Source organism: Octopus bimaculoides, chromosome 9, assembly GCF_046866305.1.
Source record: "Octopus bimaculoides isolate indiv1 chromosome 9, ASM4686630v1, whole genome shotgun sequence".
In the NCBI taxonomy this organism is placed as follows: Eukaryota; Metazoa; Mollusca; class Cephalopoda; order Octopoda; family Octopodidae; genus Octopus; species Octopus bimaculoides.
The window spans coordinates 2,879,134-2,892,260 of record NC_142936.1 but is presented as its reverse complement, the minus strand read 5'-3'; the positions used below and the strand labels follow the sequence as shown (position 1 = coordinate 2,892,260).

The 13,127-nt window shown below is 38.7% G+C and overlaps 1 protein-coding gene across 19 annotated transcripts in view; it reads left to right on the top strand.

Moving 5' to 3' along the window:
• Window positions 1-13,127, top strand: part of LOC106869147 (5'-AMP-activated protein kinase subunit gamma-1) — a 481,652-nt gene that overhangs the window by 345,601 nt on the left and 122,924 nt on the right. For 14 of the 19 annotated variants that reach the window (XM_089357013.1, XM_089357011.1, XM_089357008.1 and 11 more), the window contains one exon: window positions 9,428-9,958. In XM_089357013.1, the coding sequence (XP_089213139.1) occupies window positions 9,428-9,958 (531 nt within the window). The remainder of the gene's footprint in view (window positions 1-9,427; window positions 9,959-13,127) is intronic. The other 5 variants (XM_089357018.1, XM_089357010.1, XM_089357021.1 and 2 more) reach the window with 1 other exon arrangement.

The following is a 13,127-nucleotide window of genomic DNA, read 5'->3' as shown; positions in this document are numbered from 1 at the left end:
GGCGCAAGGGCCGGTCAGGTGGTACTGGCATTGACCATGCTTGAATGGTACTTTTTACATGCCATCGGCACGGGAGCCAGTCAGGTGGCACTGGCAACGATCACACACATACACACAATGAAAACCAGTATCCATGGTAACTGGTGATTGTTATCATCAGAAACTAAGTGTTTATTTAAGTTTGCAGATTCTGGTAAGTTTGTAAGCCATTGGGAGATAAGTAGACTGATGTTATGAGTGAAGTGCCCTCTGTTGGAAAGAGAACGTTTTAAATGTTTAATAATGGTAATGCTAGGAACAGAAGTTTGAAGAATATAAGGGTTGTGGGGTGGAAAGAGGTAAAGCAAAATAAGAATGTATACGTGTAAAAGTAAACACACATATATCCGAGGGGGCGATGAAAAGTTCCTGGCTTTAAGGGTGTCGCGGAAGGCCTGGTTGGTGGCCCAACCTTCCGAGTTCTTTTACAGGGCTTGGAAAAACTGAACGACCGCTGCAATAAGTGTGTGAATCTGAGAGAAAGGAATATGTGAGGCCCCAGTGCTCAAAAGGAACTCAGCCATCTCGCTTCCGTGTGTTTTTCCCCCACCACTGCTTGACAATCGGTGTTGGTGTGTTTATGTCCCCATAACCTAAAAAGTGGCCTCTAGTATAAGTATCAGGCTTAAAATAATAAAAATATGTACTGAGGGTCAATTTGTTCGACTAAAATTGTTCAAGGTGATGCCCCAGCATGGCCACAGTCTAATGACTGAAACAAGTAAAAGACACAATATCTATCTTTAATCTCTCTCTCTCTCTCTTTGTTGTTCAAGATATCTTGGCTCCACCCCCACCTCCACGACCCACCCCTGTCACATAATTATTTGTTAGGGAAGTGTTAATTCTATGCCATACACGGAAACTGAATGAGCAACACTGAAAACTAAATAAAATATAATTCTCTATAAACAACGGCTCTTTTGGTCTGATGTGTTCTGTCCTGTGTTTTTTGAGTTCTTGAAAACACAATTGTTTACATTTATGAATTAAAAAAAAAAGAAAGGTTTCCTTATTTCCTCATTGATAAAAGTAATCATTTGGCTTAAGAAAACAGGATATAATAGTGTCTTCAGGATTCTTGTCTACAAACAAGAAAAGGAAAGCACCTAAATTTTCATCCAGTCCCAGTGGCTGTGTGGTAAGTAGGTTGCTTACCTACCACATGGTTCCGGGTTCAGTCCCACTGTGTGGCACCTTGGGCAAGTGTCTTCTACTATAGCCTCGGGCTGACCAAAGCCTTGTGAGTGGATTTGGTAGACGGAAACTGAAAGAAGCCCGTCGTATATATGTATATATATATGTTGTGTATCTGTTTGTTCCCCCAACAGCACTTGACAACCGATGCTGGTATGTTTAGGTCCCTGTAACTTAGAGGTTCAGCAAAAAGAGACCGATAGAATAAGTACTAGGCTTCCAAAGAATAAGTCCCGGGGTCGATTTGATTCGACTAAAGGCGGTGCTCCAGCATGGCTGCAGTTAAATGACTGAAACAAGTAAAAGAAAATAAAAGAATAAAAGAATCATCGTCATTGTTGTCACCATCACTTAAAATCCACTTTAACATGCTTGCATGGGTTGGACCGAATTTGCCGAGGCAGAGTTTCTAAGGCCAGATGCCCTCCCTGTCTTCAACCCTCATCTGTTTCCCAAGGTAAGGAGGAGTGGAATAAACACATATACTTCAAGGGGACACAGCTTGGATTGTTACCCAATCTACTGTGTGTGTGTGGAGGGGGGGGGGAGGATGGAGTATTGAAGAACAATTTCAAGAAGCTGAACCTTTCAAGCAAGATGACGAAGGACCAAGAGACCTGGCATCTGGTCATTCTCAAGAAGACCCGTACCCCGCAGCAGAAGTGTTATGACTGATCCTTCTGGTAGTGTAAAGCAGTTGTGGTGGTGCCATGTAAAAGCGCCCGTGCAGTGCCACATAGAAGCCTCCATGTGGTAACATGTAAAAGCACCTCTGCAGTGCCACATAAGAGCACCTAGCACACTCTGTAAAGTGGTTGGCATTAGAGACCATGCCTCAACAGACGATGGAGTCTGGTGCAGCTGCCCAGCTTTCCGCCAGCTCTGGTCGCACCATCCAACCCATGCCAACATGGACAACTGACTTTGGATGATGATGATGATGACGATGATATACATATCTGTTTGACAATGCAAACAGGAAATATTGAACTCAAAACAGGGATATTATAAACAGTGACTTCAAAGTTTCAGCCAGCTAAGCTATCATCAGACTTCGAAGTCACTATCTATAAATTTGTTCTTGAAGAATAACATATATCTTTGAAACTGAGGCTTTCTTTCATCACTGCTCAGAGTTTTTATGCATATACACACACTTATATACACATGACAAGTCCATTAATGATAACCAATAGAATGGTTTTCCAGTTTTACTTAGGCTTGGTGGTGGTAGTGGTGGTGGTGGCGGCGGCGGTGGTGCTGGTGTTGGCGGTGGTGAATAGCTTGAAATTTCTTGAACAGAAACACAATGAACGCTCTGTACGATGATGATAATATGCCAATTCCTTGTAATAACAAATAGCACAGTATTAGTATTAGTACTAATATTACTTTGTACATTTCATTCTGTATACCAACTATTTTTGCGGCTGACTCTCAGTTTCCCCCCTCCCCCCCCCCCCCCCCACGCCTCATTCGCGGTGAGGCTTATGCACCAGATCTATCAAACAATAACAGCAACTACAATAACAATGACAACAACAGCAGAAAAAGAGGAATGGAAAAACCGAAATATAAAAACAGATTGCTACCACTTAACCCCCCCCCTCATCTCCCACCTCCAAAAGAAAGACTAAACTAATGTCCATAGTGCATTCCTAGTTATTATTTCTCTGCACTATTTGTGCTTTCACTGATGTCTGAGCTGTTAGGATATTCTGCAGAATATTCAACAAGCAACACCTGCTTTTTCTTCCCTGCTCTTTTATATTTGCTGATCTATTTTCTTCTTCTTTTTATCTCTTAATCTATATATAAGACATGTATGTTATGTTTCGGAATACACACACGTTATGCTCGATTATGAATTTTGTACATCGTAGTCTTGTTATTCTGAGTTGGCCTTCATTCTCGTAAGGTGGAAAGTGTTTATGGACTCATAGTGAGTGAGGGTCACTTTAGTATTGTCTGGTTCTATCCACAGTTAACCTAATTAGGCTTGGACAAGGCTTAGATACGGGTGTCTAGTTCTGGGAGGTTCTGTGGTATATAAAGTGCAAGGTAAGTGCTGTAATGTGGCAGTAGGTTCTTGGCAGAGCTGGGAATCTGCGAGGCCAGTTTCAATTCCTTCACTGGTCTGTTGTGTTTTACAGACACCTCAGCTTGTCTCTGTGGTTTTACTGTCTGCAGTCAGTGGCCAGGAAGTCCAGTAAACCATAGGTTACACCACTCTTACTTGGCCCATTACGTAAGACAGGAAAGCATTCAGTGATGACATTCTAGTGTCAGAAATAAGCGACAATCCTTCGAGTTAAGAATAGCAAAATATGTTTCATGCAATCTGAGGAACTGACAATTTTAGTTTTTTGATTGCTTAATTAGTGGACAAAGGGCAATGTTCATGACCCTTTTCGGGAGGAGGAGGTGGTGGTGGCAGCAGCGGAAACAACAGCAGTGGTGACAGCAGCTGCAGCGGTGGTTAACAAACTCTATTGCAAGCCCTGGTAAACCTGCCTTGTTACAAATTTAGTAATGGATTCTTTAGCCTCAGGTCATTCTTGATAAAAACAGACCGATGATCGAAAGCATTCCGACCTTTGACCTTGGATTCCTATGTGCGTAGAATCCAAGATGAGCTTATCCGACATGCCTTCTTCAAAGATGATAGAGTGGGATGAGAACATTGCTGCTATTTCCAGCAGGTTGAGCAACTACACAGACCTGTGGTTCTCAACCTTTCTGATATCCAGACCAGATCCATAACTTGGATTTTCGGAGGATGGGGGTGCACGCCACAAGAAAATAAAACGCAGGGCAATTAAAGAAAAATTTATTATATTTATTGAGGAAAGACCCTCAGGGGCTGCCAGAAGGATGTTTGAGGGCCACGTGCAGCTCAGGGATCGACAGTTGAGAACCGTTGACATAGACATTCACTTGATTAGATAAAGAGTACGAGTAATATTACAAGGTGTAATTCAGTCATCCATGTTCTTCCGTGGACAAATTTAGCAAACATTATTGCTGGAACATTATTTACATTTGATGGATATTTGTCCTCATCTTGTTTGTTGTTAACACAACGTTTCGGCTGATATACCCTCCAGCCCTCATCAGGTGTCTTGGGGAATTTTCGAACCTGCGTTCTCATTCCTAAGGTATTTTTTGATGTTGTTGTTGTTATTATTATTATTATTATTATTATTATTCAGGTCACTGCTTGGAATCAAACTCAGAATCTTGGGGTTAGTAATCACGCTCTTAACCACTACGGGCATATGGCGTAGTGGTTAAGAGCGCAGGCTACTAACCCCAAGATTCCGAGTTCGATTCCAAGCAGTGACCTGAATTATAATAATAATAATAATAATCATTCCATTGGTTCCACTCCCTCTCTCAGCTGAGAGGTCTTTGTCTTGCAAATTAGCAGGCGACCTCGCTGGTGTCACGTAAAAAGCACCACTGCTAGTGCTATGTAAAAAGCACGTGTGCTGGTGCCAAATAAGAAATAAAAAACACCCAGTCCACATTCTACAAAGTGGTTGGCATTAGGAAGGGCATCCAGCCTTAGAAACTATGCCAAATATGGACAATTGGAGCTTGATTCAGGTCTCTGGCTTCCCAGCACCTATTAAACTGTCCAACTCATCCCAGTATGGAGAATGGATGTTAAATAATGCGGAGGAGGAGAAGATGGCTGAATTGTTAGCACATAGCATCTCTTCTGGCTCTTTACATTCTGAGTTCAAATCCCACTAGGGTACACTTTGCCTTTTATCCTTTCATGGTTGATAAATTAAAGTACCAGTCAAATACTTGGTCTTGTGCCAAAATTAGAAAGAAACAAAAGAATGACATGATTTTGAGAGATGACCCACCCCATTAATCAATTCAAGGCTGAAATCCAACTGACTGAGCCGACCAGAAATAATCTCTAAACCACAGGTACCTTAACCCATTTATTCTACACACAACCCCCTTGGGTTTTAACCATTTCAAATTAGAACACATTTTCAATATTGACGGCTTTCTTCAACCCCCCTTCCATCCCCAGCTTTCTCTCCCTCTCTGTCTATCTGTCTATCTATTTTTTTCTCCTTTGCCATTCTCCTCTCTCTCTCTCTCTCTCTCTCTCTCTCTCTCTCTCTCTCTCTCTCTCTCTCTCTCTCACACACACACACACACACACACACACACACACACACACACACACAGCACCTTCCCTTCTGTGTTGAATCAATTATTACCTGTAGATTTCATAGTCTAACTACCACCATAATCATCTGCAAGAAGTACTACAACCAACACTAGATTCCCTCCCGGCACCACAAACGCCAACATTCACAAATGGAGTCCTTGATACACTATGCCTGAGACCAAGACAGGATGGTCGCGGTTGGAATGTCTCTGATTATAGGTTTCCAGATCATCACTTTCAGAGATGAACTGCAGCACAACAACAGCAGTAATAACAACCCATGTTGCTATTAACCATCACACACCCCTGCACAGCAGCACCACCATCACCGCCACCCCCACCACTATCGTTATTACACCATGCCACTAACTCTGGCATGGTGTAATACACCCCCCACACTGCTTCGAGCATGACAGTCCCCCCAGGCTATAAAGCACAAATGGAAACTCTTCCCCTAAGTAATACTACCTCCAGCAACACAACTACAGTAACCCACTACCACCACCACTACTTCTACCACCACTACCACCACCACCACCACCACCACTACTACTACTACTACTACTACTACTATCTAATCCAGTAGTCACCCTGTTGTCGTTCCATTAAGAAACAGTTTACAATCTAAAGTCCTTACTAAATATCGGTCAAGGATTCTCAGGAATTCTCTGCAACATAAGAACTTCTTTTATTGTTTCAAAGTACTTGTTATCAGTGAAGTAAATATGTGTGTGTGGTTGGTGGTGTATGCAAATGTACATAAATTCTATTGTGTGCCCCTTTATTCAGTTGTAAGCATACATTTGCATCTGTGTATACATATATATAATATATGAGTGTGTATAATATAATATATATATATATATATATATATATATGTGCATAGCATATATTACATATGTGTGTGTGTGTGCATTTTATATGTACATAAAGGTATTGTGTATATGTGTGTGCATATATATATTTATTTATTTATTTATTTATTTATGTGTGTATATGTGAATGTGTGCATACGGGTGTATATGTTTGTATACAAACCAATATTTACTTTTCTACGATTTCTCCACTTATCTCTCCCTCTCTTCTTAAAACATATCTAGATTCATATTCCTCCTCCTCCTCTTCTTCTTCTTCTTCCTCCCCCTCCTACTCCTCCTATTCATGTTGACTTATCTAGCTTGCTGACATCTCTCAAGTAGATCAACCAGTTTACTTAAAAAGTTTGCAGAAGTATATGTACACACACACACACACACACACACTTCTTTGGTAAATTGTTGTAAGCTGACCCGCCTCTTTTTTTAATTTTTTTTTTTCCCTTCCTGCAACTAAACCATTTTCTGTAAAATTTTCTCTAACATAGGGATAAAGAAACATTAGCTTTGCAGAAGGAAGATTTGGAAATCTTCACTAGAAATATTTCTCCGACTTCATTTTTGTTTTCCTTCCTCTTCACAGTAGCATCTTAATCATAATTCTTTCATGTGTGTCTCACTTATATAAAGTCATTTATCTTTTACTTTCATAGTAGAGTAACTGTTTGTAAAAGTACTTGTCCGCTAGAGATAGCAGTAGTTCACTCCAGCGTGCAATATATAGAAAACAAGTGACACACAGTTACCGATCTTCCAAGGCAGCGAGCTGGCAGAATCGTTAGCATGCCGGACAAAATGCTTAGTGGCATTTCATCCGTCTTCATGTTCTGAGTTCAAATTCCACTGGGGGTGACTTTGTCTTTCATTCTTTCGAGGCCAATACCAGTTGAGCACTGGGATTGATGTAACTGACCTACCAAATTCCACTGAGGTCGACTTTGCCTTTCATCCTTTTGGGGTCGATAAATTAAGTACGAGTTGCTTACTGGGGTCGATCTAATCAACTGGCCCCCTCACCAAAAATTTGGGGCTTTGTGCCTAGAGTAGAAAAAAATGGTTGTTATTATTATTATTATTATTATTATTATTATTATTATCATTATTATTATTATTCTTTACATTCTGAGTTCAAATCCCGCCAAGGTACTCTTGGCCTTTCATCCTTTCTGGGTTGATAAATTAAGTACCAGTCATGCAATGGGGTCAATGTAATCTAGCCCCATCCCACCAAGTTTCAGGCCTTGTACCTTAGTAGAAATTATTATTATTATTTATTTTTATCATCATCATCATCATCATCAAAAAAACAAATCAAAACACAAATCTGCACGTATACATGCATGCATACATACATCATACATACAAACAAAATTAATCTGTTGTTGATGTTGAAATTACAATGAAGGATCCTTGGATCTGGGTTAGAAACCGACTCTTTCTCTATTGGCAAGAAATCTTGAAATGAAACTGAATAATGATACACACACACACACACACACACACACATGCGTACATACACGCGTACATACATATATGTACACTGATATTGTTTGTAGTAGCAAACGAAAGAAAAAGATTCAGTCACCACAAACAATTTAATTAGGTTGGCTGAAAAAAGAACTGGTAACTATGAACAGTTCCTCTGTGTAGGAACCATGCTGCTCATGAGGTTTACCATGCTGGAATGTTCCAACGTGGAGATCCCACGCAGCTAAAAGTATTTGTGGTTGCCAGTTCTAGTTTCAACTGACCAAATTACACACACACTGTACATTTCTAGAGATTGTATCGAAATCAAAATATTTTGGCAAACTTGTGGAATTTGATCCAAATTGATAACCTCTCTTCTTCATTTTGACGTCTATCCAACTCTGCATTAATGAATCTATTTGAGAATTCTCAAGAACAAAGTGTCTTGGCTTTGCATATTTTATTGTTGCTTGGTCTGGTCCTTGGTCAATCTGGATTGAGTAAACTTCATCCCAAAGCTGTTCCCTGCTGTGACCATCACACCTGTCACACCTTTTTAGTTGTATCTAAAACTATCAATTAGCCATTTTTCTGTTTTCTTTTCTTTTTCTTTAGAGACAAAGATAGATGCAGGTGTGGCCATGTGGTAAGAAGTTTGCTTCCCAACCACATGGTTTTGGGTTCATCCCTGCTGTGCAAGTGTTTTGAGCAAGTGTCTTTTACTATAGCCCTGGGCTAGCCAGAGCCTTGTGAGGGAATTTGGTTGCTGGAAACTGAAGGAAGCCCATCAGATGTGTGTGTGTGTGTGTATATATATATGTTAAAACTTCATCATCATTTGACATGTTTCCCATGCTATTGACATCACATGATAGTTGTATGTGGGTATTATTGTCATGCAAGTTGTGTCCTTCATTTCCAATCTTCCATGAAAACATGTCTGGCCATCAGGAAACATAACCTTACTCATAAACAGAAAGGACACCAGGCTGTAGAAAACCTACTTCAATATATTCCTTCCAACTCATGGAAGCATGCTTGGAGAAGTGGACATTAAACAATGATGATGATGATGATGATATGTGTGTGTATATATGTCTAAACACCAGGGCTGTGGAGTCGAAACAAAAAACTTTGACTCCAACTCCTCTACTATTAGCACCTCTGACTCTGATTCCTCTTTATGTAATTAAGTGATTGTGGTCTACGTATCTCATAAAGCATATGTATATGCTTGTACTATGTGTAGGCCTATATCTTAAAACTGGTTTAAATTAAATATTAGAGATATTGTGAGTCGGAGTTTGTATAGTTTTACCGACTCCGATTCCAGCTACCCCTTAATTGTTTCCGACTCCAACTCCACAGCCCTGATACACACACATTCGCACACATATACACAATAGACTCTACACAGTTCTGAAACAAGTTTGTAAGTGAAATGTTTTGCCCTTATAAAACAGTATATGTGTATGTGTCTGATAAAACTACATAATCTATTTATTGTATGATTTATATTTCATCTTTAATTTGGTACATTTAATATTTGTTTTGCTTTAATTGTATTTTTATTTCAAATTGTTAAAAGTGATAAAGTTCTTTTAATCAATATATATTTCATTCTAAATTTTTTTTTTTTTTTTTGCAGGATTTAAGTGCTTTTGCTATGCCATTGCTTGAAAATGGTTTGCCAGAATCTGAACTTGATGGAGAATACCGATATCGTACTGGATCCACAGGACGTAAAACAAATTTCTTGGGAAAAAAAGACAGTCGACATCGAAGTAAATCTGGAGATGAGAGCAAAGGTCATTCACCGAATTCCTCGAAAGTTAAAAGTTTCTTTGACACTTTCCGTCCTCGGTCGAAATCTGATGTTTCTGGAGTTAAAAAACCAAAAAAGCCGCCATTGACTGGAAGCATTGACACTGAGATAGACGAGACGACCAGCCTGCACTTGCATGCATCATCTCCATTCGAGCAGAACGGTGTACATTCTTTAAGTATCAGTCCGAACACACTCTCGCCAATGGGACAGATTCTGGAAGAGCAAATGGTAGGTCAGTTCAAGCCAAACTCTGGACCAACAACACCTGTCGAACAGTTTATAAATATATTTCGAGCTCGATCTAATTCTGATTCCAGGACAAAACCTAGAAACCCTCCCCTTATGACTCAGGTATGTTGTGGAATGCATGCTTTCTTCAAGGTCAACATTGTTATTAATCACAGTATAACAGGTTTCGGGGCTAATGTAATTTTGCACCTCTCCTTGAAAAATGCATTTTTAAAAAAAAAAAATTTTCGGGTCCCTACGTTTTAGATGTCAGAGGTTATGAATATGCAAAAAAAAAAAAAAAAAAATCACCCCTCCCCCCACTCATTTAAATTGAAATTATTTTTTTTTCCCCGTGTTTTTGATGACAAACTCCGAATATGCAGGAAAGCACATTTTCAAAATTTTAAATTCAATAAGCATATAGATATGTGTATAAAGAGATTAGATAGATGTGTCTTCCCGGCGCTAAAAACAACAGTAACACCGTCCTCTATAGGACTGCCACATTTAGTTCACAAATATATCTTATGAATAAACGGACAGGGATAAATAGATAGACAGATAAATAAATGGATGAAAAAGTTCAAAATTTAAAATTGGGGGAGGGGGTGAAATTTGAACCCCTTATTAAACTTTATAACATTAATTATTAAATATTAATGTTTGTTTCTCATAAAATGGTGTATATTTAATTTACATTTAATTATTATTTAAGGCAAACACAAGTAAAATGCAAATTCTTTTCATTTTAATGTTTTTGTCTATATTTAATTTTAATTTACATATGTTCGTCAATTCATTTTAAAGTAAACAAAATCAAAAATTTAAATTGGGGGGAAGGGGTGAAATTTTAAAAAGATATTTTTTTTTGCATATTTGTAATCTCCAGCATCTAAAATCCGAAAAAAGTTTTTCAAAAAAATGCATTTTTCAAGGAGAGGTTCTTAATCTATTTAATTTAGTGGGCAGGGTTGTCTCACTCCTTGTATTAAAACAACTAATTATTATTCTAATCAACTGTGGACATACTAAAGATGTATGATCACTAACCGTGTCCTGAAGACACTGTTTCCTGCCATGAGTAGGTGGGTGGGTGATTGGAGGAAAGATAAAGGGTATAAGGATAGGGGTAAGCTTGGCTAGTTAGTTTGATAGAACCCTTCCAGTTTAACCCTTTCGTTACCAAACCGGCTGGAACCGGCTCTAGCTCTGAGTACAAATGTCTTGTTTTCATAAGTTTTGAATTAAAATCTTCCACCAAATCTTGGTCACAATTTATGTTCCTAACACTAGTTGAATGATAACTTAGTTATTTTACTAAATTCTTTATTATATTCAAAATTAATTGAAAGAAACACAGAGCATCTCAACAGAAATATGGTAACAAAAAGGTTAAAGTCATAAGTGATGGTAAACTCATCACTGTGAAACAGTTGTCATTGCTTGAGCTGTTTTCAGTTCATAGCAGAATCACTCCCAGACTGTTTTCTGCAGGTGTTATCTCATATTTGTATGAAGCTGTTGCCATGTGCATATCTACCAATATATATATATGGAACTGGTAATGAAAAATTTCCGAGTAATTTTGATATAAATAGGGTGTAAGAATGTTCACAAATATTCTCAAAGTATCTCAAAAATTTTGTAGTCACTTACGTTTAATTAAAATAACTGAATAAAGGTGAGAGAGAGAAAGACAGACAGACAGGTAGACAGTGTTGCAAAGGATAAAATGGTAAAAAGTAACAAGTGTGCAGGGTAAAGAAGAACAGCTTTAAATTAAATAAGAGGAGAAAGGGTACAAAGAGAGAGACGAAAAAGACTAAAGGGAGAAAGACATTAAAAAAATAAAACTAAATGAGGAAAAAAGTGAAAGAGAAAGTTATGAGGATAGAGAAATGGACAAACTGATAGAAATAGAGGCAGTAAAGAAAGAGATGGAAAGAGAGACAGCGTTTTAAGGAAACAGTGAAATTGGAATTTATAAGAATTATCTAAATAGTGTAGACTTTAATAATTGCTTTCTTTTAGTAAAACTTACATACTCACAACTAATTAACTAGCAGCTTTCTTTTTATGATAATATAGAGTTGCAGCTACTAATTAAATCTATATTACAGCCAGTCGGCATGGATTATTTGTGAGTTAAGTTTCTGGGTTGAAAATAAGACACGGTAACTATTTTGTTGTAAGCCATTGAGGAAGTTTTTATGTAATTGCTCAACTTACTAGAAATAGTGCCCAGTGTTCCCTCAAACTATACCCTACCATCTTAAAAAACAAACACACACAAACACACATTGAATGATATTGTCCAGGGGACACTAATACCCCCGGAAAATAATCAAGATGTTCACAGCTGGAATGACTTTGATCACAGACTATATGAATCAGAGACGATTTGGAGATAATCAACAACACAGCGTGTGTGTGTGTGACATTGTAGTTACCATAAACAGTGCCTTGTAGTTCTAACAATTCTCATCTGTTCTCTGCGGATTTATGTCACAAGTTCTTGTTATGTTTTTGTCTCCATTGTTGTTTTTTTTTTTAGGTCATTACCAAGGTGTTTCTTACTATTAATATGAGATTTGTTTCTGTTTTCAGTTCCTACATTATTATTATTATTATCATTCAATGTGCCAGAAGGGAGGCTAGGCGACAGGTTTATTTAGCCAGAGGGGAAGCAGATAAGGAAAGATTTGCCAATGTTCTGCGCCGTGAGGACCAAAGACTCGAGGTATTTCGGGTTGCAAGACAGTGTAGGAGAGAGAATAGTGATGTTGTAGGAGAGAAATGTGTTCGCATGGATGATGGTACGCTTGCATTAAATGAGGATGCAAAGAAAGAGGTCTGGAGATGCCACTACGATAGATTGCTTAATAAAGAGAATGAATGGGAGAAAGAGAGCCTGCCTTATGTCAACCCAATAGAGGGACCAGCTATCCGAGTTGATAGTACCAGGGTAGATAAAGCAATTAAGAGTATGAAGACCGGGAAAGCCCCCGGCCCATCAGGAATCACTGCAGAGATGCTCAAAATATCTGGCAGTGTTGGCTATAGCCTAGTCACCCGTATTACGAACCAGGTGATACACGAAGGAGTCATACCCTATGACTGGTGTAGCAGCATCATAGTCAACTGCTACAAAGGTAAAGGGGACGCTTTAGATACAAATAATTACAGAGGCATCAAGCTGTTAGATCAGGTTATGAAAGTTACAGAGAGGGTCATAGCCCAACTAATTAGGGAGCGAATCAATTTAGATGAGATGCAGTTTGGGTTCGTG